The sequence below is a fragment of the Carassius auratus genome, chromosome 43 (genome assembly GCF_003368295.1).
Source record: "Carassius auratus strain Wakin chromosome 43, ASM336829v1, whole genome shotgun sequence".
Taxonomy (NCBI): domain Eukaryota; kingdom Metazoa; phylum Chordata; class Actinopteri; order Cypriniformes; family Cyprinidae; genus Carassius; species Carassius auratus.
The window spans coordinates 12139671-12167518 of NC_039285.1; the positions used below are offsets into that span (position 1 = coordinate 12139671).

General features: G+C 36.7%; 2 protein-coding genes across 2 annotated transcripts in view; both read left to right on the plus strand.

Annotated features, from left to right (window-relative positions):
• Positions 1–4972: 4972 nt before the first annotated feature.
• Positions 4973–9744, plus strand: LOC113061720 (60S ribosomal protein L35a). The gene is made up of 5 exons (XM_026231104.1): positions 4973–5062; positions 5497–5535; positions 6329–6481; positions 8603–8747; positions 9681–9744. The coding sequence occupies exons 2-5, from the start codon at positions 5525–5527 to the stop codon at positions 9702–9704; spliced, it is 333 nt and encodes a 110-aa protein (XP_026086889.1). The 5' UTR covers positions 4973–5062; positions 5497–5524; the 3' UTR covers positions 9705–9744.
• Positions 9745–10871: 1127 nt separating this feature from the next.
• Positions 10872–27848, plus strand: part of LOC113061719 (multidrug resistance-associated protein 5-like) — a 34195-nt gene continuing 17218 nt past the window's right edge. Inside the window, exons 1-5 of the mRNA XM_026231102.1 lie at positions 10872–11022; positions 13226–13420; positions 23460–23608; positions 24636–24791; positions 25070–25214. Coding sequence (XP_026086887.1) covers positions 13301–13420; positions 23460–23608; positions 24636–24791; positions 25070–25214 — 570 coding nt within the window. The 5' untranslated portion in view covers positions 10872–11022; positions 13226–13300. The remainder of the gene's footprint in view (positions 11023–13225; positions 13421–23459; positions 23609–24635; positions 24792–25069; positions 25215–27848) is intronic.

The window sequence follows — 27848 nt, forward strand, 5'->3', positions numbered from 1 at the left end:
GAAGAAGGAAAGACTGTAGGAAAGCAGGTTTGATGAATCAGTGGTCTGGCGTTTGCAAGTTAAAACACCTTTGCTCATGTGCAAAGAAGTGCACACAACCGCAGATTATTAATTTCCCACTCAAATTGAGGCTGGTGTGTGCGATATACACACACAACATCGTCTGCGATAATATAGTAAGTGTTATTATAATGATGTGCAATCTGACTTTATAAAGTAGCTATATTACCAAATTACACACAGAGACTGCACACACGTGATTTATTAGTCTATTAAAGGGGTCATCAGAAGTTGATATGATGAAAAGTCTGTAACAAGTTTTGTTAAAATTTCTCAATGGTAGTATAAAAAACAGTTTTTTTACCTTGTTAAAAACAGCTCTTTTCAGAGCAAGCCGTTTTGTAGCATTTTCCTTTAAATGTTAATGAGCTCTGCTGACCCCGCCCCTCTTTTCTGAGCTGCTCACTGAGGGACTGAAGCTGCATTCAAATCGTGAAACTTGCTAATTAGGACATTATTAAGAAAGCATTGCCTTAGCGCAAAAGGTTGTGGTTTCAATTCCCAGGGAACACATATACTGTAAAGAAAAAAAAAAAGAAAAAAAAAAATATAGAGTCTATACTAAGCAAGTTATGATGACTTTCACCTTGATATTTTATATAACTGACTCGCTGAGAACAGCCTAAAAAGACGCTCAGGACAGTTGACAGGCCACTGCTGCGCATTGTCACGAAAGCTAATCTTTTCCGCGTGTTGTCATCGATTTAAACATTAAAGCATACAAACACAAGACAAGGAAAAGCTGAACAGAGTAGCGCATTAGGTGCGCACGAGAGAGAGAGAGCCGCATATCACGGACAGCGACACTTCACCGAGCTCTCTTCTGCGAAGTTCTCCTCAAAGTCCCTCCTGTACATGAACGAACAAATACAAATCGCAGTTTGAACAAACAAAAAGATGTGAAAGAGCCCAATTCAGTACTCGTGGTGTTCTGATGTTCAGGGCTCATGCAGAGAAAGTCGTCTCGAGACGCTAAAAATAAGCGTTTTCAAGTGTTTTTATCAAAACTTGAAACATCGAATTTGCTTATTTTTGCTCTAGTGCCGACAAATACATACGAAATATGTCAAAATATCCACCTTGGAAATTATGCTCGAAAAAACTGTCAGTTATTTCTTAAGTGAAAGTAAACAGTTGAGGAAAAAATGGGATGTGTATTATATTGGATGCGTTCATCGTCTCTTAAAGTGACCGCGCATAATTTAGCTACTGGCTGCTGTAATGTTAATCCAAGAAAATGAAAATGAAAATCACTCACTGCTCTTGACTACTTTGTAGTTTTAACAGTCAAACCAAAAATTATTCAGACACCAGATATATTTTTTGACATATATAGCAAAACTGTAATAAGGTGAGAAATGTTGAAGGTGTCTGAATAAATGTAGGTTTGATTGTATATTTCATTTTTACATTGAAGACTATCCAGTGCTATTTTACATTTAATTATTTAGTTTCTGTACTTCGACATCTACAAACCTGAAAAAAACTTAAACATTGTGTAAATAGCACAAATAAATACAAATAAACGAACATACAAATTAAACAATTTCAAACAGGGCCCACTGATACAACCTTCACCGGGTCCCCGCTGACCCCAGCTACGGCCTGCTCACGTCTGTTTCACACATAATCAGTCTGCAGTGCGTATGCAGTCCGTTTGCGTTACGTATGAGGTGCAGCATGGACTCGATGTGCTTTCACACAGGCGGTGTATATGTGAAACAGGTGTAAGGTTGTTTGCACCTTGTGCAATGTGGAATTAGTTTGTATAGCAGTTTGTGATGCATTTTGGAAACAGGAGATGTACATTTCTAATGCACCATTTATCTTGATAAACCGCTTCTCAAAGACTTACTGTTTGTCAATTTTATTTGGGTAACACATATTCTGAATGCCGTCGGCAGAATTCGAATGAGCCATTTTAATCTAGAATAATCTAGATTAATAGATTAATTTCAAGATCACAGTGAGATTAATCTAGATTAAAAAAAAATAATCTATGCCCACCTCTAATATATATATATATATATATATATATATATATATATATATATATATATATATGTATATGTATATACGTATATATACATATAGCCTGAATGCCTGAATGCACTGTAAGTCGCTTTGGATAAAAGCGTCTGCTAAATGCATTAATGTAAAAGCGATTTGATAAGATTCATTAAAAAAAAACCTTACACTCGCCTTTTCTGTTGGGGAAACTGGGCCTCAAAATATTTGCACAAACATAGACACATATAGGTAGATCAGGGAGGCACTTCCTTCAAAAACAAATGTAATCCACTGCGTCTTCAGCAGCTCAGATGTCAGGAGTAAATGACGACTGCTATGTTCATTATTACATCCAACAACAAAACATCTCATTTGCTTAGGAGACATTCTAGTCAGCATCTTCTCCAGCAGTGAAACAATATCAGACTGATGAGAGTCACTCAGGGGCGGAGCTAAAGTAAGACACCAGTCCAGTACAGTCTGTGCTGAAACACTACTGTCAATTAAACTATAGTGGGAGGGGCCTGTACGTGTGACGTCACAAAGACATGCACCTAAGATCAGCTCGATTTGAGAAAGGGGTAAAGATTTTTGTAAACACTGGGTAGATCTTTATACTGTGATTGTGTATACACGGTGCCAACACACATTTCAGTTCAAACTACTTGTAAAAGAGCATGTAGCATCCAAAGACTGCTTTAAAGCTCAAAATTCAAGGCATTCGAAATTGTAGATGCAAAAAATGCTTCTATGCTTTTTATATTTACATAACTTATATAATATAAATTTGCATTTGCATTTACTTGTACTTTTACTTTAGATGCTTAAGATTAAAAATATATATACTTTTCGTAGTATAATAAATATCACATACTTTAAGATTTTTACTCAAGTAATATTCTAAAATAACTTCAACTTATACAAGTCTTTTCTGGTGAGATATCTGTACTTTCACTTGAGTATGTCTTTCAGGTCATTTATACACCACTGCATGTGACTTACAGAAACACATTTGCTTTGAAATGTCTCTGTGAAAGTGTACTGAATCAAAGAGAATGCAACATTGTAACAGATCAAGTCCTTGGTTTGCAACAAAGCAACTGACCTACAAGTTTAAAAATACCTAACATGAACTTAAAACCAGCTACAAACCAGCTCAAGTCATGAGAACTAAAACTCATTTTGCTTTTTTCCACACAGTTCTCCAGACAGCAAATCTATCAAGTGCTGACTTCCATTACAAAGTCAGCTGCCTCAATTACTGCTGATTTAATACTAAAGCTGTCCAAGATACTAGGCACTGCTCCTTATGCAGTTGTGATCCCCTGAAGATGTTCAGCAGGACACATCAGAAAAACCAGACATCCTGAAGATGGAACAACTTTCATATATGTATCCGCTTGAATCCCTTTTTGGGATCACGGTGGACGGTCTCCTCAGCAGTGCTGTCTGTGATTTCAGCGACTCTCTGGGTGAAGATAAATCACGTTCCTCTGAACTCGCTGACATTGTGATGGAGCAAGTTCTTCTTCAGGTGAATGTGGTGATGAAGAACAGCATGCTGAAGATCAGCACACACTCCTCACCATGCTTTGTTACTTCTGTCCTGATGATTTCTGCACTGATATTGATATTTTACTGTGTTTACTTCTGTCATTTAGTGGTATAGGCTAATAAAAGCCTAAGTAAAGTCTGAAAATAAAGTGTGTGTGTGTGTGTGTATTTGAGTGTTTGTGTGTTGAACACATACACCCAGGTGATTCTGGAAAGGTCCCTGTTCTGAGCAAACACAAAGATTAGTCCGTTTAGTCCCCAATTTTTTCCAGACATGAAAATATCCAAATGAAGTGTTATTAGTAACCCTTTGAAATAATCAATATTTTTTGGGGGGGGGGGGGGAAAGTGAGTGAAAAATTTTGTTTTGTGTTTTATGTTCGGTCAGAATTGTGAACGGTGGGATAATGTGTTTACTGAAATAATATATTTCTTCAGTCATAAAATGGTTAGATATCTCAGCCAAGCTATTGTAAACTTTTTGATCACATTATGCATAAAAAAACTCATGCAACATTGATACTTTTTTGTAAAATATAGCATAAAATTTCTACATTAATGCTTAGAGTATTACAACATCGTTATTGAACATTCTCTGTAACATTTGAATGATTAATTTAGTGCAATATTTTGTCATTGCAACATTTTATTGTCATTTTCACTAGCAACTGCAATTGGATTTATAATGTATTCCTCAATCCACTGTTATCCCACTATAGTGACCATCCACACATTTACTCATTCTGTGACCACACTCAACAAAACTGAATATAAGTGAATGCATTTATTAATACTAAACACCCTAAAGATCATGTGGACGAAAAATCTTTGTCATATATTCATGTTAAGACACTTTTTAAGTCTTTAGTTTTGAAGCTTTGAATTTGCCATCAACCTCTCAAGGTGCAAACGGGAAATAAACTGCTCTGGTCATGTGACAATTTGCTCTAATCATGTGAAACTGCACATATTTAATTGAGAACCTTTATTAATTTTTTCCATATTTGCAAGTGCAGTAACATCAGTCAGAAAGGGTTTTAGAGCTTTATAAATGAAAACCATTTTTTTTTACAGTCACTTTTGTGTAAAAGTGTAGTGACTATGTCTTTGGTGTATTGATTACAATTTGTATAACCACAGTTTTACTACAAATACTATTGTTATACTATGGTTAACTTGTGGTTACCAAGATTTAATTATAGTAACCATGTTTATTTTTAGTAAAGCCATGGTTAATTAAAGCATCATTAAGAATAATTTAAAGAACACATTTAATTATGTTGTTGTTTATGTTGTTGATGATTTATGTGCAACTGGAAAAGTGTTAGCATTTGAACCCCGCATTAATTTTAGTCAGGCAGGTTTTCAGACAGCATTGCTAACATTTTCCCAGCGTCCCTTGCGAGCGGTCTTTCTTCCATTTTTGAGACGGAATCAGGTGAGCGTTTCTGAGCTCGGCTTTTAAAATGTGACATTTTAGTCTTGCGCTGTGTAAACTAAACCACAATTTCTGCCAGGATTAATAAATATACACATTTAGTCCACATCCCCCTGAGTTCTGCCTTGTTTGACTGAAGATGCTTTAGATTTGAAACGGATTGTTGGACGCAGTCGGCTCAGGCTAAACTCTCTCATCCGGGTCTCAAATCTCCTCATTACGCTACAAACATGCGTTTAAATTCTCCGTCTGTTGGGTTCTACTCTGATGAGTTTGTTTTGAAGACGTAGTAACAACTATGGGATAGGTCTAACGTGTAAGAAGTGATCAGAGTAACTCCGCGATGAGGGTAAACATGATGCTAATGTAGTGCAGTTGAGTTCTGTACAATGAGGGACTGTATATGACTAAATGTGTGTATATCTTAATTTTAGGTTTGTTTGACCTGGTCGAAGCATCATCATGCCTGGAAGGTGAGACACTAAAGCAGTCACTGATGTAAATCTAAACTGATGTGTGGTTGAGTGAGATTACCGATCAAAGCTTTGCTGAAAAAAGCTAATGCAATTAAGTCTTGTTTGCTGTATATGTGTGTGTGTGTGTGTGTGTGTGTGTGTGTGTATAACCTATTAGAATCTATTTGGCTATATAATAATTTTTTGTTTGTTAGTTTTGGTCTCTAGATTAAGGTGACCAGATTTCTGAAATGGTTATTTCCTAGTTCAGTGGTCAAAATGTCATTTAATCTTACTTGTATTGATCTACAAAAATAAAACACGGGGACTGTGTATTTATTTGTTTAATTATTTTTTGGTTTCCACAATAAATAGTGATGTTTGAAGATCAGACGTTCCTTAGTTTATTAACAGGCCTAAAATTCACCCCCAAAAAAATCACACTATTAAAAGTAGCTAAATGTTATCGGTTACAAATACTTAACAGTTCAAAATAGTTTTATAACGTACTTATTTATAAAAACACATTAAAAGTAAAACGATAAATGAGTGCGCACAAACAATCTAATTGTTTTCGCATGTATAGTTAGTATGTGATTTACTCTGAAACCAAAAACGGTCTCTCTTGATAATTGATGATAATAGCGCACTGCTTTCGTCCTAGTTCATGTCTACAGTAGCTCGAAAAGATGCAGTAAATGGTTCCTTTAAATATATGTATGACTTATGTGTCAGGCTTTATAGGGTTAAATGTTGCTTGGTGCATACACAAAAAGATAATTGAACTCTTTTTGCCTGGTCTCTCTTGTAGGCTGTGGAGCAAGGCCATCTTTTCTGGCTACAAGCGTGGCCTGAGGAACCAGCGTGAGCACACTGCTCTGCTCAAGCTCGAGGGAGTCTACAACCGCGATGAGGTCGACTTCTACCTGGGCAAACGATGTGCATACGTCTACAAGGCTAAAAAGTAAGTGCCGCACAGACATGAGTGGCATGCGTGAGGAAAGACTTGACTCCGTGCTCGGATGTTTTTGATGTTGTTGAGACCCCACATTAAAGAGTCTCTTTGGAATCATCACTTCGTTTTTGAAGCCAACGTTTATTATATCACTTTAAATGCAAATAAGATCTACACCGCTATTATTACGATACTATAAATGTTAACTGATTTTTATTTTTATTAAATATTTACCTTGCGAGACGCGGGCTTTGATTTATCTTCATAAATGTCCACTTGTCAATTGTGCACACATGTCAGTTTTTCATCATTTTTCACAACATATTTTATTTTACACAACTTTGCATCAAACATTATTTAAATGGAAAAAAACGGCTGTAAAATGATATAATTAAAGGTCCCATGACATAAATGTCACTATGAGGTTTTTTATCATTAATATGAGTTCCCCTAGCCTGTTTATGGTCTCCCGGTGGCTAAAATTTTTGATAGGCATAAACCAAACCTCCCCTTTCTCTGCTTTTCCCAGTCCAACATTTACATATAATTCAGTCGCAATGTCAGCACAGGCGTTACAAACACTTTAACGATAGGTATTCGACAGCACCACCACAAACAGTGAGTAACAGTGTTCATTAATGCCTGATCTGTGGTCAGTGATTTCTGATGTGTAGCTAATCATTCAAGTTCACACAGACTTTCTTTCTAAATCGTTTAATACTGTTTATGAATCAGTGTATCAAGCCTGTGACTAAACTATCAACTTTACATTGTTTCTCTTAGTAGCATGAAACAAATGTTATTTAAATTGTGATTTAACCACAGAGAACAATCAAAGAAATCTTCTTTTATATTGTTCGGAACTGTGAAAGCATTTTATGAGAGAAAACGCGTTGCAATGACGAGAATCCTGCATTCACATGATAAACAGACTCTGTCTACTCGATGCTCGTCACTGCAGCCTTTCATGTGATGGGAAAAGATCGAAAAAATTATGCTATAATCAACACTTCCATGATTCGTTAATCTCGACAGCTGTAATAGTAAAAAAAAAATAGTAAAAGTATTTGAGAATGGTTACAGATGTAATGCTCATTTCGAATGCAAAGATGTCAGCCAATCACAGAAGTTGTGGTTTACTCTGAGTCTCACTGCAGACACGCCCCTTCAAACAGAGCATTCAAGCCAGAAGACTAAAATCAGGATATAAAAATGCCTTTTATATTTTAATCCTAAAAATCATACTAACAATATAAATACACCCCAGGAAACATTAAAAAAATGTGCTGCTTATAGACAGATAATGCTTTATGCTGTAGATCTTACACAAAACTGAAACATTGATTAAAAAGCACATGAATGCAAACACTGATCTTTTAATTGATGCAAACCTACCATAATTACAATACTTTAAATTGTACAGTTACAGTTATAAATGATCAAATAAAGTTATTAAATGTGACTGAGTGTCTTGTTTGACAGTAGGAAAACCTTATAATCTTAAGGATAACAGTCAGAACAAAATCAACTCTCTGAAAATGTGAAGTTGCATATTTGAGTGGTTTGTGTTTGAATAAGATCCCCTTGGACTGATTAACCTGATGCTGATCCGCATAATCAACAGAAGAATATAGCAATCTCCACGTTGTATCTTGATAAATTTCCACACAGAGGTACGCAAAAATGTAGGAAGGAATGTTTCTTTTGTCTTTGATATACTACTATTTGCTGTTAAAATTTAAAAATATTATTTCGTATGCAAGTTTCCATTACAATTAAGACTGGAAGTTTAGGCACACTCGCGTCGAGCCTGTTACCTGCCGAACGATTCTGCTCTTACTTTGAATGATTACTTGGTGCTCTATTCCAAAAGTTCTTGATGGTGTTTTTTTTGTTGTTGTTTTTTCAAAATTTAATATGTATAACCTTGAGTTCATGATAAAAAGTCTGTCTGTTGGATTCAACTCATGTTTCATATGGAAATGGAAATAAAATGGGTCGTTTTTCATGTTGACTCAAATAGACACCTTGATACATGTTGACATTTGCATGCAGGGACATGTTTCATGAAGTCTGTCGATGGTCTATAGTCGTCCGTGTTATTTAATGAGTGTTGTATGTTGTCTGAAGGAACACAGCAACACCTGGCGGTAAACCCAACAAGACGCGCGTCATCTGGGGTAAAGTCACACGGGCTCATGGAAACAGTGGAATGGTTCGTGCCAAGTTCAGGAGCAACCTTCCCGCAAAGGCTATCGGGCACAGGATTCGTGTGGTGAGCGCCCTATAGTTTCTCTCTCTCGCTTTCAAAGGCATTGTTCATTTTAAGGGGAACTTTCTCATCATTTACTAAACCTCAAGTTGTTTCAAACCTATGAGTTTGTTTCTTCTGTTGAACACAACACGCATTTTAAAGATTGCTGGTAACCAAACAGTTAATGGTAGCCGTTGACTTCCATAGTATGGAAAAAATGATGATATTGAGTGAGTAAATGATAACAGAATTCTCAGTTTTGGGTGAGCTATCACTTTAAGTGTGAATGTCATTGAAGCACAGAATTACTAGCCTGACGAGATTTTTAGGGATGGTTATACTTCAAACTGCATTTATCCTGAACTGTAAATGTGAGTTTAGTTTTGGTGTTATGCTTGAAGGAACCATGAGAACAAAACATTTCCAAATTCACTTATGCAAGGACAGTGCAGCTAGAGCTACTTGGAGTTGAGGGTCACAGTGGGGTTTTGTAGATCTCTCACATGGGCAGCTCTTTTTAGCATAGGAATCAAGCACACCTGAGAAGAGGTTTTGGTAGGTCTTTGTACTTGACATGTCAAACTCAGTCCTGGAGAGCCGTGGTTCTGTAGAGTTCAGCTTCAACTTGCCTTCACACACCTGTCTGGAAGTTTCTAGTATGCTCAGGAAGACCTTGATTAGCTGGTTCGGGTGTGTTTAATTGGGGTTGAGCTGATTGAATACACCTGACTATGATGTTTGGACACTGTGTTCTCTTGTCCTTTATAATCTTCAGAAAAGGGGAATGAACAGTTGTTGATGCATGACTTGATGCTGTAAATGTGTTCATTTGACTTCAGTCCTGTGAATAGATTGAGCTGTGATGACTATCAGTTTGGTTGTGGCAAAATGCATTAAAAAAAAAGGCTTTTTGTAATTATTAACATTAACACATTGTTTGCTTTTGTTTTTCAGATGCTGTACCCATCTCATGTATAACATGCTTTTGTGTACAGACAATAAAAAATTATTCAAAAAATATGCCTGTCTGGTCAGTCTTTCAGTATTGCAAAGTATTAAATTTCCTGCAACCACTTTGAAATCTTCTTAGCATTACAGTTTTCTGCCATTTCTCCGCAGAGCAGCACATGAGGAGTGTGCTGTTGTTTCAGGCCAGATTTGCAGAAGAACTGAAAAGAGCACCGTTAAGGGAAATTTTAGGTTTAGTCTTTAACACTTCCTTACTCGACACTCGAGCACTTAAGAGCATTTTGCCCTGGGTTTACTCTAGATCAGTAGACGGTAAATAAAAGCGGTGCTTGTAAGAAACTCCATACAGTGACATTTACTTGATGGGATTAAATTAGTTTGGTAGTCTGTTAGTACAAACTAGTGAGTTTAATGCATTGAATAAACTGTACATAAAATGAATTTAGTGTTAGAATCTACTTAAACTAAATTAATCTTAAATGTGTCCTTGTGCATGATTGTAACTTGATATCTTGAATCTAATTTCTATATATTTATATATAAATGAATCTGTAAAGTGAAAAGGAAAATGTCTGGTAACACTTAACTGTTTACATGTAATATTAGCTTGTAAATGTGACTAAAATTAAATGTTTCATTATTTTTATTCCAGCTATATGTATGTGTGTGTATGACTTGTAGGTGGTATATTAATAGTATATAGTTGATTAATATCCTGAATCTTCAATGATTTGAGTTAATTGATAATTAAACATTTTGATGTAAAATCAAGCTTGCAGCAAATGTGCAATTGTATGGATAATAAACTGATATTATACTGATATTTTTACTTTTTGGCTGCTTGTGGAAAGGAAATGCATTGGCATTTTCGTGTTTCCAACTTCATAATTCAGCTCTGAACGGGTTAATATAAGTCTGCTGTAATTTCCGATAAAACAGTGAAACGAGAAGAGTAATGTCCGCATATTTTGCAGTATCGTCATCACACTGTATTTTCTGAAATTGTAAAATGTCACCTCAGAGCCTCGCGCTTATCACCACACTCACTGTAATACCAGCGTGTGACTGCAGAGGATGCGCGTCGCCTTCCATCGCGCAATAAGCCCCGCCCACTGGCAGAGCTCTGACGCGTTCAAAGGGAAGCGAATTGTGGGTAATGTAGTTCCATTAACTCACCACTTAAACGATGCGCACTTGTAGCGGACGCTCGTGACACTACATTTCCCAAAGCAGGGTCCATCCGAGCCCTTCAAATAGCTGGTTTATAACGAAGCTGTTTTTCTTCGTCCGCTGTTGAAGAAGAGCCGAAGACCAGCCAGATAAACAGGTATCTGCAGCAGTGGATGCTTTTTATCTTTTATTCGATATGTAAAATAAGATTTATTGTAGTATACTTTGCATGCCACACATCTGTATTCCTGACACCATAATTTAAAACAAATGTTTTAAACCGTTTCTGATTTTAGCATCATTTGACGTGCAATTGCAAATGATTATATTGACTTTTAAGAATATTAAACAAATAACGCGTGTTTCACGTGAATATGCTGCTTAGATGGACATCGTCCTATATTTATTGTCTCAGTACAGTTCTCATGATGCACTCTATTTAGAAAGGAAACGTATTTATGCAATTTATATTTTGGATGATGCGTGATATGAAATAATAATGCGTCAATATTTCATTATAATCCAAATCAGAATGCTTATATGCTACAGAATCAACGTAAAGTGGGAAATTATGACTTAAAATGCATTGTGAGGATTATAACAATAATAATATGATTACTTGATGTGTGCTCTTTTGCCATAATAAAAACATTTTTGGTTTTGGGTAATGTTAAATGTATATCTCAACCCTTTTTTTTTTTTTTTTTTAGTCTAAAAATGCCCGTAGATGTCCCTGAATGAAACCCGTGTTGTGTGTTGTTTTCGGTCTTTTCGGGAACTGTTTGTTCTCTTCTGGTTAACGCTAGAGAAGCGGGTCCTAGAGCACTCAAATAAACACGACAAAGACCTAAAGCGTATCCAGTGTCGTCTAATAAAGACATCGTTTGTGTTTGTATTGTCTCTTCCAAGAATGCAGATCTGTTCATTCAGCGCGTAATGGGATACTCGCCGGATAAACGCTTTACAAATCGATATATTAATGTGTACATTCATAACTGTCCGTAATGTCGAAATACTGGCCGTGTGTCAGAAGTTAGTGAGCTGTCTGCGTAGTCAACATCATTAAAGCACTAATAGTAACCACACTTTGGTCATCAGATCACGTGAAACACGTGTCAAGAACATGCTCGGGCATATCGCATTAAATAAAGAAATAATACACTATATTTAGATCAAATGAAAGACTGCTAAGATATGTTTCACTGTGACATTAATACATACAGCTGAGCACATTTCCCCCTCATTTTGATTACCGTTATGCGATAAAGTCTATAAATATGTAGTATTTATATGCCATGATAGTATTTGCTTTTGTGCCCTTCATTTATGCATATTTAAAAAAAAAAAATTTTTTTATTTCATATATTTATTTATTCTAAAGCAATAAAAATGGCTAAAAGGAAATTCAAAACGTCATTTTAGGTGAAAATTGTCATGAAAATGTATCTTTATCTGACACAGATAAAGAAATCAGGCCCCTGGGTCTCACACAAATGTAAGCATGGTCAAGGTTTTGAATTATAGGGCAATATTTGTTGGAAACATCTAAAGGTTACAGCCTATGATCATAACCTGAGGGATGGTATTAACCCCTGTCGAAGTTCTTTGTGATACAGGATTTACACTACTAAAGCAATAAATCTAAATAGTAATTATGCAATCCGTACTTTATACTGGCAAATACTATTTGCACTTCAGTATTTCGTATATTAAAAGGATGCAATAATAACGTTGAGTGTAAATAATGATTTATTGCTTGGCAAAAAGTGCATTTGAACCTGGGTTTGATTGCATCAAAAGCCAATTCTGAGACTCTACTACTAACTCCACTGAACGTGTCTTTTTTAAATTGTAAGTGTACCAGACATTGGTGGGTGGAGCTAGTGCAAATATTATTCACCATCAAGCACTCCATTTGCACTTAGTGTAAAGACAGACAAAAAAATTAAATTCTTCCCATTACTTGTGCTCTAATTGCGCATGGGCTCGTGCCCATGATGCCCATTGGATGATCCAACCCTGGTCTTTATGTCCATTTTCATTTGATTTTAGCTAGACGTGATGTTTTTGTGAAATTCAACAAGCAATGCACTTAACCTGGCGAAATGATGGCAAAAAATTTAACCGAAGGTATCTACTCAAAATGACCTCAGGCTGATGTCATTAGATAACAATATTGGACATTAATGTTTTTCCATACAATAATTTTCCAATAACAATACCAGCTTGTCAGACTTCAAAGCGTAAAAAGGGAATAAATGGAATTAGTGCATGTAATGTGCGCGATCAGTGCTGAGTTTGAGTTGGACTAAATAAGAGTAACATTTGCATTCACGTTTATCCATTCCTTCTCTCATCAGTTCAGATTTGGTGACTTTGACCAGATAAAGCTCAGAGTTGAAGCAACAAAAGCGCTCCTATGTTGGTGGAAGAAGATGAAAGGACATGATTTGGGAAAGGACTGCCTGGCATCTGGTTCAGCGTACAGGGCCGTACCGTCCAGAGAGACTCTACCTGGAGCTGAAGTGGACCATTACGAGCTGTCTAAAGTGCAGGTCAGTCTCATTTCTCAGTGTTTTCAGATTTGAGATATTGTTGGAAGCACTTTCAGAATTTTTTTTTTTTCAGATGATGTACTGTAAAAACTTTGACAGCCAATAAGAATCTACTTGACTTCAAAGAGCTTGAGCATTTAAAGCAGCAGGCGATAAAGCTGCACTATGCTTATAATCAGCAGAGGACTATCGTCCATCGGTCTGGACTCTAATATAGTTATCATTATTGGTGTAAATGGGCCTTTATCAATAGATCGCTCTATTAAAGGGGACATAGCACACAGTTTTGGCTATCAAACTAGGCCTTGTTTCTAAAATATTCAGCACTGAAATAATGGGAACAATGTAACACTCTTTGCCTCATTGAGGAGTATTAAAATAATCATTAAAAGGTCATTAAAGATCTGAAATTATTAGATACAATCCAAATGTATACAGTCTACCAAAGCCTTTTTGAATACACCCTGAATATACTGCATGGCCAGTTGAGTGATGCTTTCCCAAAGTGTGTGCTGGATGGGATAGTGTTTACTCACGCTCATGTCAATCCAAACCTACATGACATTTTTCAGAAGTCATACAGGTTTGGAAAAACATAAGGGTGAGTAAATAATGACAGGATTTTCATGTTTTGGTGAATTAACTCATCAGCATTAAAATGCTGCAGCTGGTGTTTGTGCTCATGAAGGTAGCCAAACGCTTTGTTTTGGCGGTCGCACCCCTGCCGTCAGCATTGTGTCAGCATGTTAAGAGAGAGTCCTGTGCTGCCTACAATTTTCTTTGTCTTTTTCCATCACACTACCTTTCTCTCTCTGTGTGTGTATCTCTCAGCCACTCAGTACCTCACTGGTGATGCTGTGTGTGCAGTGATTGGGATTGGCTGCTCACCCTGTATTTAGAAGCTGTTTACATAATCTAGTCCCGCCTTATTTGGCACGACAGCCAATTGCGATCCTGGGTTCCGGTGATGCGTGCAGCAGCCTTGCCTGCTGATAGGTTGATGCCCCCCTCAGCACTCAGACAAGCTGTGTGTTTGTGCAACGTGAGTGCATTGGAGAGACATGGGAAGAGGGGGACGTCCTGCACGTGCTGAGGAGCATTGCAAAAAGCTACACATCTAATTCTTCACCGTTTCCTGCTTCTTTTTTTTTACCGGTAGGCTGACATACCTCGAGGTGCTTTAGCATGAGTGTTTAAGTGACAAAAACACAAAAGTAATGTTTTACAGTTTATTCTTTGTCTATTCTTTCACTTTCTGTTTTCTGGAACCTGAGCTGTCCTTCTCAGCGAGCCTTTGGTTTCTAGATCGCTCTGTTCTCTGCATTCTGATCAGTCCCAGATAAGGCTTTTTTCCCCCCTCCTAGCCTGTTTCCCATGAGAGCTTGTGACAGAGTTGCTAAAGCTGTGCTGATTCGTGGTGCAGCTGGCTGACAGAAGACAATTAGCTGTGTGTTGAAATGTTCTCAGCCCCTTTCTGTTAAAAAACATATAGGGCTTTAAATGCCAAAAACATAAGGGAACATTCTTCCATTGTATCTGGGAATGTGAGGTGATCAACACATTCTGGCAAAAAGTGACAGCACTAATTTCTTCAATTATTTCAAAATTAATTCCAACGACCCCTGAAATTTGTGCTTTGGGTTTAACCCTCTGGGGACGGATTAGGCGGTACCGCCCAAAATGGCATACTTTTACAAATGTGTAGTTATCTCAAAAACTATTAATGCTAGAGAGATGCGGGTTTTTTTGCCGTCTTCCTCAGATTCCGCTGAAAACAGCGGTGTCCAGTTTGTATATAAACACTTCCCTTATTGCGCAATACCACTGCGTAAACAGGCCAATGAAAACGATTGTGCTAGGCAGATTCAACACGCAACAGCCAATGGAAAAATTGCCGCTGGGAGGAGTCTTTTTCTAACCCAATCAGAGGAAGGTTATGTCTTCTAGCGATTCAGAGGACTCTGTAGCTCTGCTGTAGCCTTGTAAAAGCTGGCTGGACTTAAGTAAAAGACATGTAATCAATAAGCGTTCAGAGAATCAGCATCAGGGTGGAGAAAGCAGAACGCGATCGGAGTATTAGCGAGCACAAAGAGCTAAATTCGAGCGATCGGAGAATCAGCATCACGTGGAGAAAGCAGAAAGTGATCGGAGTGTTGGCGAGCACAAAGAGATAAATTCGAGAGAGATACAGCATTATTACAGAATTGTTTTATCAAAATGGCAAGCAGTAAAAGATTTACGGCAGAACAAGCTCTGGAACAATTACTGGAAAGGCCTGGAGAGGCGTTTCTTTGCTCACTGGCATGCCTAGGACTGTTTTTTTAAAAAAAGTTAATTATTTAATTGTTCTTTACACATTTGATTAAACAATAACACATTTCTGTCAAGCAAAAAGTTTGAAAAAATATATTTTCTTTGTTCAAAAACTGTTCTATATTGTGTGTTTTTCAGTAATAAATGACAAAAATCTAATTTTCGTTTTTGAAATTCTCTAGTTTATTGTAAAATTTTTCACTCATACTTCCTTTATATAAACATATTGCATGCATGCTTATGGTAGCTTAGGGTCTTCTGAATCCATAGATACCAAACACAGGGTGTTTCATCTCCTTTACATATGATTTATAAGCCCAAATATAAAAATAGAGAAAACAGACCAAAAAGGGCTTAGTCCCAAAAATAAAAAGAACGCCTAGGACTGTTTGTAAATAAAGTTAATTATTTAATTGATCTTTACACATTTGATTGAACATTAACCCATTTATGTCAAGCAAAGAGTTTGAAAAATATATTTTTGGGTCAAAAACTTTTAACTATTGTTGTGTGAGGTAGGATTTTCAGTAATAACTGACAAAAATCTCATTTTCGTCTTTGAAATTCTCTAGTTTATTGTACAATTTTTCAGTCATACTTCCTTTATAGACATATTGCATGCATGCTTATGGTAGCTTAGGGTCTTCTGAATCCATTGATACCAAATACATGGTGGTCCATCCTCATTACATATGGTTTATAAGCCGAAATGTAAAAATAGAGAAAACGGACCAAAAAGGGCTTAGTCCCCTAAGGGTTAATTCCTGTAAGCCTATCACTATCAGGTTATCACACTAAAATGATTGACATTTGTCTCGTTATTGCAAGACGTTTAGTAGCATTCTACTGGAAGAACATAGAAGGTCCATCTATTGATCATTGGGTAAAAGATCTGTCACATTGTATTGCATTGGAAAGAATAACCTACAGTATAAAGGCCAAACTAAGAGATTACCATAAAATATGGGATCTTTTTATACATTTTCTGGAAAATAACCAAATATCAATACAGGCAATATCAGATACCTTTCACTCCACTGATTGATTTATGTATATGATGTGCTTATTTGAAAATATGTGGACATGTCTGTCTTAGCCTTTGTATAATAACTATTCCTGTGTAACAGGTTTTTTTTTTTTGGATGCTGTGGGTGGTTGTGGGTGGGAGAGGGAAGATAGTTAAAATATATATAAATTTTTTTTGTTTTGGAAATGTTATTGTTATAGCCAATGTCTTTCAATAAAAATATGTTTAAAAAAAAAAAAAAAAAAAAACTTTTAGGGCAGTATGATTGCAAAATCTAGCCACAGAATTTTGCAAATGTTGAAGAAAAGCTGACAGAAATATATTACTATAGTATAGTAGAAATGTACTTCTCAAATTAATACGTTATTAAAACCTAATTTTAAGAAATATCACACAATATCACACTTTTTGTTCAATTTAAAATGTAAACCTGTTGTGCAGCACTTTGACAAAGAAAAAGCTAAAGGAATTGTTACATTTTCATATGATTACATTTTAATTAAGTTGTTAAAGTTTTATGCATTTATTTGTTTACCGATAATACATTTGTATTTGATCATTATACAAAGGGTCCATATAAATTGAATTTGAGGGCTATAAATAGACAGGGAAACTAGGCCTGGGCAATAAGGCAAAAAACGATATGTCTCTTTTTTTTTTTCATAACGTTCGACCGATTCTCGATTTTTATTTAATTTTATTTTTTCCCCCTAAAAAATTTTAACTACAACATGATTCAAGTAGTATTTTCTTTATCAACCAACTAGTTCTAGAAAGTCCTATTCCAAGACATCTTGACAATGCATCATGAAATTGTCAACGTAGTGTAAAATAAAACAAAACACTTGTTAAATACAAAAATATAAAATATAAAGAGAGTAAAATACACAGAGACAAAATATAAAGTCTCCAAAAAAAAGGTAATTCAAATTCAAAAAGACTACAAGTATAACACCAGTAGACTATTATTAACTATAAATGTTTTGAAAAAGCAATGGAAATAACATCAGATCTCTCAACATCATGCAAACATAAAATATCAGACATACAGTAGTACTTCTTTACAAATTATTCATTCCACTGCGCTGCTTTTCCATAGTTTTTTTTCTTTTCTATGTAAACATGCACTTGATGGATGTGTTTGGCCATTGCGCTCACGTGTCTTGCAGCGTCTCATGCATGAAATGGCATTCAACAAACACAGCGCTCAAGTTAAAAGGAGCTCAGCTCCCATCTCCTTGTGTTTTTTTAACCCATTCCACTGCCCGCAGAATATATTTGTCAATGCAAAAGCGCATTCTGAGTGAAAAAGCATCTACAGCGATATGTTCAGACAAAGTCCATCATATAGCATGACACATGAGCGGTTAATCATGTGCGCCTTCATGCGCTCAGATCATTCTTTTCTCTCATCCTTAGCATACTGTCATTGTGTTTAATTTTAACGTTGAAAGGTAATAGTTCTTTTCAAAATCCCAATTCTTTGATTTATACAAAACAAAATCGAGATAAAACATTAAATTAGAATTAATCAGAAAAATTGCACAGCCTTAAACAAAATACTAGGGATTAAACTAGATAATGAACTAGACAAAGGTGTAACACCAGGGCCAATCGAAAACCAAGGCAACTTGGACAAAGGAATCATAAACCAAAATAGGAAACAGTGCAAAGCTAACTGTGCAACTCAGGACAGGACTCAAGCACAGATGTGATGTTACAATATTAGTCTGGCGAGTAAAAAAAACTGTACTAGCCAATGGTGATTCTATTGCCAAGGTGTGCGTAAAGGGTTGTATATGTACGTTAACATCGGATGCCCATTTTCCACAAGTTGAGGTTATTCTTTAGGGTCTTAATGGAAAGTATGTAGAATAATTGTTTAAAAGTTCTCAATGGTAGTGTAAAAAACACTTTTTATTTACCCTGTCAAAAACCGCTCTTTTCAAACCTAGCCATTTTGTAGCATTTTCCTTTAAATGTTAATGAGCTCTGCTGACCCCGCCCCCTCTTCCGACCCACTCTCAGAGAGACTGTTTACTTTAGCCACATTCATCATGAAACTTGCTAATTAGCACATTATTAGAAAAGGCGAATTGTAAAGATTCATTAAAAAACCTTCGACGATTGACGATGAGTGACAGACATCACAATGTTAAACTGACATTGTGACCCCCCCCCCCACCCCCGATCTCGTTGCAACCCAGGTCCGTGTACAGAAAAGAAATTAAGTGTACTACTGGGAATAAATAGCCTATGAGATGGGAGGAAAAAAAAAATTCTATACTTTTTCTCGTAATTATATCGTTGGATAAGTATAGGCGACTTTATATACATTTATATACATTCGCCATCGTCCTATCAGACATTTCTCCTTACTCTGTGTATGTGGTAAGTCAGCTTTCATGTACTGTAATGCGACATGCTACCACTAGCAAGCGGCTAACCTTTTAGTGGCTGCATAGAACGTATGCATATTAGTCACGATTCGGCACATTCGGGTACATCCAACAGAAGAACACCTCGATCTCTTAGGAGACGTTCTTGTGTACATCCGCTCCGGAGGTGAAACAATAGTAGAACGATGACAGTCACTCAGGGGCGGAGCTAAGGCAAGACACCAGTCCAGGTTGTGGTGAAACGCTACTGTCAATCAAACTATCTTGGGAGGGTCCTGTCTGTGTGATCGGGTAGATCATTAAGAAAGGGGTAAAGATTTTATTAGAAAAAGAAAAAAAAACACTGGGTGGATTTTTATCATTAATGGGTGGTTGTTCAAACAACTTGTAAAAGTGTGTGTAGCATTCGATGACCCCTTTAATAAATGGATGCTTATTGTAAATGTTACTATAACATTCTGGGCCCCGAGCACCAGTGGTGCATGGACCCTCTTGGAATTGACCCTTTGCAAAAATACAAAAAATACATAGTGGAGCGAAGAGGACACTGAAAATGCACCGATAAAGAAGACTGAGCAGGTTACCTCTGGTATAGCTTTTAAATGTTGTCATTTTTTAAAAGGAATTCAAACAATAAATACCATTTTGTGGCTCTTCATCGTGGCAGGTCATTGCAAAGCCTCAGTTCAGACAACATCTTATCGTCTTTACTAGTTATAGCACAAAATAAACATCAGAAATATGACCGTCAGAAGGTTAAGACATCATTTTTCAAGTTCAAGTCCATTGTCGTTAATCTACTCTCCTGTGTGGTTTGTCTGTCAGACAAAATGGCAGATTCTGCGTTATGATTGGTCAGATCTCCTGTCAATCAAACTCCCTCATGATGGGAGGTTGTAGATGAGCAGCTGTCTTCAGTTGTGTGTAGTTTGTTTTATGATATCACTAGCGATGTTTGAGGAGGCCCATCCTGCCTTTAAATTGAGATGCTATAAAGTACAAGCTGTTGCCTTTAGTGAGCTAATCCGGCTGGCCTTTTCACCCTGGATTTTGAAACATTTTGGAGACGCACACAAATACACACACACATACACAGACGCACACTCTTGACTGGTCGCAGCACGATACGCCACAGCACTCGTCACCCAGGGCAGCAGCCCATATAATCAGCTATTGTCGCAGACTTTATTGCTGTCTGGCCTGTTATAAAATGTTTTATTTTGTTTGTTATTTGGCACATGTCACAGTGTGTAGCTGCATGTGGGGTCAAGTACATCGGTCACACTTTAATTTGGGGACAAATTCTTACAATTAACTAACAATTAACTATGACGTTTGCCTCAATAAACTCCTAATTTGCTGCTTATTAATAGTTAGTAAGGTCGTGGTTAAGTTTTGGTATGGGGTGGATTAAGTGCTCTGAAATATGGACATGCAGGATAAAGCATTAATATGTGCTTTTTAAAATACTAATAAACGGCCAATATGCTAGTTATATGTATGTTAATAAGCAACAAGTAAATAGTGGGAACTGGTCTAGTGTTACCAGTACATTTGACTTAAACAAGACACTTTAGGCAAAACCACAGTTTTTTTTTTGTTCAGTTTTGAACTGGTCAGTTTTGATGTTTTGGCCTATTCTGCTCTCTTTATATGGCTTAATTTCAGACAAGTGAAAATAAAACATCCAAAGTACATATTTAAGTGTTTATTTTATTAAGCTTTATTTTTGGCTTCTGTAGATTTCAATGACAGTGCATTATTTTTAAAGACCATTTGCTCAGAATTAGTTTTTATTTTATATACTGCTGTAGCACTTACACTAAACTAAAAACATATCTATATTCTGGAGGTATTTAACGAGGAGTTTTTTTGATACATTATTCGCCTGATTTTGATTTTATTCGTAAAAATAATGGTTATAATGGGGAAAGTGAGGTGATATCTGTAAATTTTTTCCCCCTATTAAGGCTATGTCTACATTAAAGCAGATACCTGGTTTCAACAGCTTTTTCATTTAAAAACACTCTTCCACACAAGTGTTTCACATCACAGTTTTAACCACACTGCACATGTGTAAAACCTCATAAGAGCTCACTTAGATGATACAGACGCACAATATTCTTCTGCCAGAATCATCTTCTTTAGGAAAATATCGCACCAGTCTAGGGCTGAAACGATTCCTCGAGTAACTCAATTACAAAAAACGCCTCTTTTAATTTATTTTAAATCTCACATCAGGTTCTTTCGCAATTATTTTTTTTAATGTGACATTGTGACATGTGACATGGGGAAGTCGTCGCCTAATGCTTATAAAGTCGGACTCCCAATTGAAAGGTTGTGAGTTTGAGTCCTGGGCCGGCAGGAATTGTGGGTTGGGGGAGTGCATGTACAGTTCTCTCTCCACCTTCAATACCACGACTTAGGTGCCCTTGAGCAAGGCATCGAACCCCCAACTGCTCCCCGGGCGCCGCAGCATAAATGGCTGCCCACTGCTCCGAGTGTGTGTTCACAGTGTGTGTGTGTGTGTGTGTGTGTGTGTTCACTGCTCTGTGTGTGTGCACTTCGGATGGGTTAAATGCAGAGCACAAATTCTGAGTATGGGTCACCATACTTGGCTGAATGTCACGTCACTCACTTGTCACTTAAAATGTGACACGAGATCGCATACTGCAAGGAGTCAGCAGTGTTTTGATTTGAGTGCGCGGGCAAACGTAAAGAGAACGTCGTGGCGTGTTTCCATTGCAAGATAGAGCTGGCATACCACAACTAGGGCCCTATGATTTCCGCGATGCAGAAAACGCAGAGGGAATCACGGAATCCAGTCATAAAAACGGAATTTACAGTTCAACACGGAATGGCACGGAATTTGCCAAATTTTGAATGAATTAATCAAAAATATGTAATTGAACTTGCATCAAATCCCGATATGGACTAATATCTGTATATATTAAGCTGGAACAGTCTATTTAAATATGAATCCTGCATGTTCTGCGTGTCTGTGTTAATGAATGGAGCAGAAGCGCGTCTTCCTTTATCACAAACACTGAAGCGCGCGTGACACTTCGGTAATTTCAGTGTCTGCTGTCTCACTAAATAAGGACGTGAACACATAAACAACATCTCCAGAACTGCTCTGACAGTCACTTCATGAGCATTTGACCATTTGAGTTGAGTAAAACTAGCGTCACATCACACTGTAAAGGCACGCCAACCCGTCAAAATAAAAGTCCTGTATTATTATTGTTCAGCAGAATGTACATAGCCTACTACTAAAAAAATAAAACATGATTTTTTTTAGGTTTAATCACACAACAGTTCTTCCATGTTTTATTTTTAATAGTAAATCCCGTGTTTACCAAAAAGTTAAGTTTGGTTAATTTTCAATAATTAAAAGATAAATTAAAATAATGTTTTGTGTGTTTAATGTTTAATGTTCATCTCAGAAAATGCTTTATTTAAACCCCCAACTGAATGGCACTTAATTCATCTGTCAACTTTATTGTCATTGTTCACAGTACAAGTACAGACAGAGAACAATGGGTAATAATAAAAATTTTATTTTTGATGTATGCATTACATTCTATGCATTTAAAAAGTAAAAAAAAAAAATTTCTAAAAAAGGAAACTTAGTTGTTCATTTTAAGAGACCTAGTTGTTTTATTTTCTCTGGCATAATTAATATTGCACTTTAATTAAGCAAAAACACATTTTATCCGATTACTCGATTAATCGATGGAATTTTTGGTAGAATACTCGTCAATGATGCGTCCAGGTCACACTCAAACAACATCATATGTTTGGGCTAAAAGCAACCGCATTTATGTTTTGCCAGAGGACAGCAAGTGCCAGTACATTATCTGTCATCTTTGCAGGACTGTGATAAGAAGAGTATACAAAGTACTGTATCTTTAGCGAGAGTGTGAAAGTGAATAGCACGTAACAGGCACAATACTGGTATAAACACAGATAACTGTCAGTACAATATGCATCACAACTAAACCTGCGTCATCGTTTTTTCACAGTCTACACTACAGTGTGAACTTTTCAAAAAGTTTTGTTTTTATATAGAAAACCGCAGACAAAAATGAAGAGAAAGAGATGCATTTTCAAATGTTTTTTATCGCTGATGTTATATGCCTTTGCCCAGTATATGATGACAAACAAGCCTTCTTTCATTTCCTGTTAACATTTTTTTTGCATTGTCACATTTTTCCATTGAGAAGTGCTGAAATGCATTAAACCACGCTCAAAAACAAACCTGGCAGCTGAACACCTGATCTGCTGATGTTTCTCCCAGGATGCTTTTGAAACAGCAGCGAGAGCTGAGGGTGGCCTCTCACTGGATGGAGGCAGTGCAACCAACGAAAAAGAGTTGGAGGATGAAGTCGGGAGAAGCAAATACCACCACAGTATCTGTGTACTCAAGCCCATCCGCTCCACCAGCAAGTACGTACTAAAGTTACTAATCAGTGTGCAAAATCATGTTTGGTAACACTGTGTCCATTTTCAGATTACAAGGTCAGTCTCTTGAATGTTAGAGAGATGCAAATCGTGAAAAACGGAACTATTTGCGAAGATAAGAGGGTCAGCTGTTAAATGGTTAATAATAGCCTTAAAGGAATAGTTTACTCAAAAAATGAAAATTTGCTGAAAATGTTTATTTCTCAATTTTGGAACCGATTTACATTCCTTGCTCACTAGTGATCCTCTGCAGTGAATGGGTGCCGTCAGAATGAGAGTCCGAACAGTTGATCAAAACATCACAATAATCCACACCACTCCAGTCCATCAGTTAATGTCTCGTGAAGAGAAAAGCTGCATGTTTTTAAGAAACAAATCCATACTTGAAGCTTATTTAACTTCGAAAAAAGTTGAGTTCAATAGTGATTTGCGTGAACGTATTTGAATGAATGAGTGTGAATCTCCATTGAGGTCTTAATACAAAATACATGGATTCACACACCGAAGTAAAACAACTCTGTGAATACATGAATTTGAGAATAAACTAAGCCAGGAGATTGACACAGATTGCAAGATTCGTTTCGATTTCAATTCACAAGCTTGCAATTTTTATGATTATTGGATTGGAGGCACGCTATAAATAATGTTGTATAAAATGTTGCTCATGCATCAGTTGAAAACGTCCTATAATATAGATTCTCAGGATCTAAGAATCAGTTCATCAAAATGAGAATCAATTCAAATTGAGAAATCACTGTTGTCAACCCAGCCCTAGTAAAAACAGCTTTCAACAAAAGCCACATCTAAGTAAAATCACAACCCTGTTAAAATATCACTGCTGTGATGAAGCTCAAACGACACAGTTTTACGAGAAATACACTGTGTCCCTGAGGCCCTGAGAAAGGCACATGGGACTCACATTGGGTGGCCCTAATAAAATAAACCAAATTGCACTGAATTAAAATACTAATCCACAACTTCTCTTGTCCTGCTTTTCATTGTGTCATCACAGGTATCAGCATCCAGTCGACAATGCTGGCCTCTTCTCTTTTATGACATTTAACTGGTTGACCTCACTGGTGGTGTTGGCCCATAAGAAGGGTCAGCTGTTTCTGGAGGATATTTGGGCCGTGTCACAGTTCGAGAGTTGTGAAGCCAATCGTCACCGGTCAGTACTGATACATGACTTCCTATCCAAATCAAGCACTCATCCAGCTAAAATATATCTAATTCAGGGCTGGCAGATGCAACCTCCTCACACAGTACTATGGTGGTACCAAATGGTGTCAAATGGCACCAATACCTTAAATACTTCAATAAATGATTGATACATATGGTAGTTTCATAGTACCCCAAATTACTTGGCTAATGTCCGAATCAAGTACTGCTTGGGACCTGGAACAATGTCTGATGTAATTGCATATTAACAAGACATTATTTCCACAGGCTGGCCGGGCTGTGGGATGAAGAGGTCAGGTCACGAGGGGACGGGGCGTCTCTTCGTCGTGTGGTCTGGCATTTTTGCCGCACGCGTCTGCTGCTGTCCATCCTCTGCCTTATGGTTACTCAACTCGCAGGCTTCAGTGGCCCAGTAAGTAACACCATCTCAGCTCTGTTGTGTCTTTCTGGTGTCTTTTCCTTCTATCTGTCTCTCTCGCTCTAGCTCTGTCTGTGTCTCTGTGTATTATTAGCTTTGTAGACCCACCTATCAAATCCTGCTCAGGTGAGTGTTCAGATGGGGAATGAACGGTGTGTTACATTGTCACTGGGCCTCAGAAGTGATCTGTTTGACCTCTGTGGTGTTTCCAGTGTGGCTCCCAAAACCATTTTATAAATTCATTTAACCATTAGTGCTATATATATAAAGTGCCTTAATGATGATTGTGCCAACACCAAGAGTATTACAACTTGTCTGCTGCTTTTCGCCAAATAGTCTGACTTTCACATCACGAAAATAGGGGGAACCTTATTAATTTAAAATGTTATAGTTTAATGTTACTGAAGTATGTTATATCTGCGCTACTAACAGCACCAAATTAAATTTCAGTCCAATTGATCTGCTCAGTTTGTGAGATATAACAACATTAGCTCAAATATAAAGTGCATTTGTTGGTTCCAGAAGCATTTTTCTGTAAAATTTTCCCATAGGGATAAAAAAAAAAAAAAATGTGTTTTTCAAAGTGTTATAAGCTATGAGGTGAATCACAACTTTGCAAACTTTAATTTGAAGCAAAAAAGTATTTGAAAATCATAAAAAAGGACTTAACACAATTGTATTAGTGAGGGAAAGAACTACAATCCCATGAAGAATTGTAAAAGGCATAATTTAATAGAAAAAATGGAGAAACATAACACTATTCATTTAAAGTTGTTAATTATGTCTGTAGACATATATATAAGTAAATGTTTTGTAAAATATGCAAGATCTTTTGGTGAGAGTAGCTCGCCGCAACTGATTGGAGGGATTTTTGCATTGCATCATGGGTAATGTAGTTTTTTCACCAGGAATTCCAGTTTGAAACTAGTTAAAAAAAATATATAAACTGATGGCTTAAAAAAAAAAAAAATTCCATCAGTCAACAACCTCGTAGCCCACAGCAGATCTTTCTTTAAAGGTTAATAAGATATTGTTAAAAGTCAATTCCCTTTTAGAGAAAACAAATGGAGTTTTTATTACATCCGCACCCCAGCTGCTGCTCTCAGAGTCAGAGACAGGACTATCTCCAGTCAGTATTTTCTGTTTAGTGCTGTCAGTTGTGCAGAAGTGACACACTTCACCTTTAATTAAGCAAGTCTATTAATTGATGTTATTAATCAGAAATGTCCTGTAGTTTTAATGAAGCTAAAGATTAATGACTCAAAACTTAGTCGTCAGTTTTTGTTCCAAGGGTTTCAGAAAAGCAAAAACAGAAACAAATTTAATGCACCTGTATAAAACTCCTTCTCTATGATTTTGCAAGTTTCTGTTTGTCTCTTGCTTTCCAGGTCCCAGGTGTTTTATATCTGTGCTGTTAATATCGGGTAGATAATAAGGAAAGTATTCTGTTCTTACGGTCCACTCTGAAATGCTAGATTTGGGTAACAACTTAAGTTTAGGGGCATTGCATGTAGCACAAACATAGCTTAAAGAGAAATCTCCATAGATCAGGAGGATAGGCTAACATTTTCTTCAAGGAGAGTTTCTGTCACTGTCCCACCATGGGCGACACAGCAAGGCTCTGTCTCCTTCAACCTTTAGGAGAAAATTGGGCTTATCAAAGATTCTGTTTAATGATCTACTGCCTTTCTCTCCCTGTTGTCTTTATTTAGCAGCTCCCTGTAGAGCATCTCCTTGAAGAGATCCCTGTCCTTGCTCTGATGACTGAGGTCAGGGGTGGTTATAAAGGAAGGTGGGTCAGGGCTTAAAGTTCTCCGTCACTGTGCCGGATTTCCGGTGTAAAGCGTTTGGCTGCGGAAAAAAATAATCCTACATTAAAAAAAAAAAAATGTCGATTTATATCACTTTCGAGTTCATGAGTTCGCCTACCAATGGTATGAGAGGAGCAGCTTTCACTCTCAACCAAACTAACATTACTAGCTAGTCAGAATGTTTTGCTCTTATAAACATGAGACGCGCATAATATAGTTTTCAATTGCAGAGTCGAGCCCTAAATCATTAATAAACCAACACAGGAGAATACATCAACCTAAGTCTAAATATGCAATGTATTGTACATCACGATTTCAAAATAAAAGTTTCTGCATGTGCCCAAATATTAAAATGTAATGGATTTAATCATTGTTTAATCACACTGTAAAGTGAAACGTCACCAGGCCATTGGCAACCTCTGCAGATATTTGTTTTAATACATAATGTGCTTAATTTGGTTATGTTCTTATCATGTATGGGCATATTACATTATGTGTTTTAACAGTGTTGTTCAATACAATCATGTAATTTCTAGGCTTTGTTAGTTTATTTTAGTCAATTATTATTGCCTCATCGTTAGTTTATATATAAATAGTCATACTAAAGCCTGGTTTTCAATTAGGTCTGTTTATGTTACTAAAAAATATTAGGTTGTCAAAATAATTAGTAGATTACTACTATACGATTACCAAAATAATAATTAGTTACAGCCCTAGATTAGTTAAAATATTTCTAAATACAACTGCATTGTTTTACTTTTTTTAATTAAAAGACAAATATTTTGTCATTTGAAAATTTCGGGAAAAAAAAAGAAAA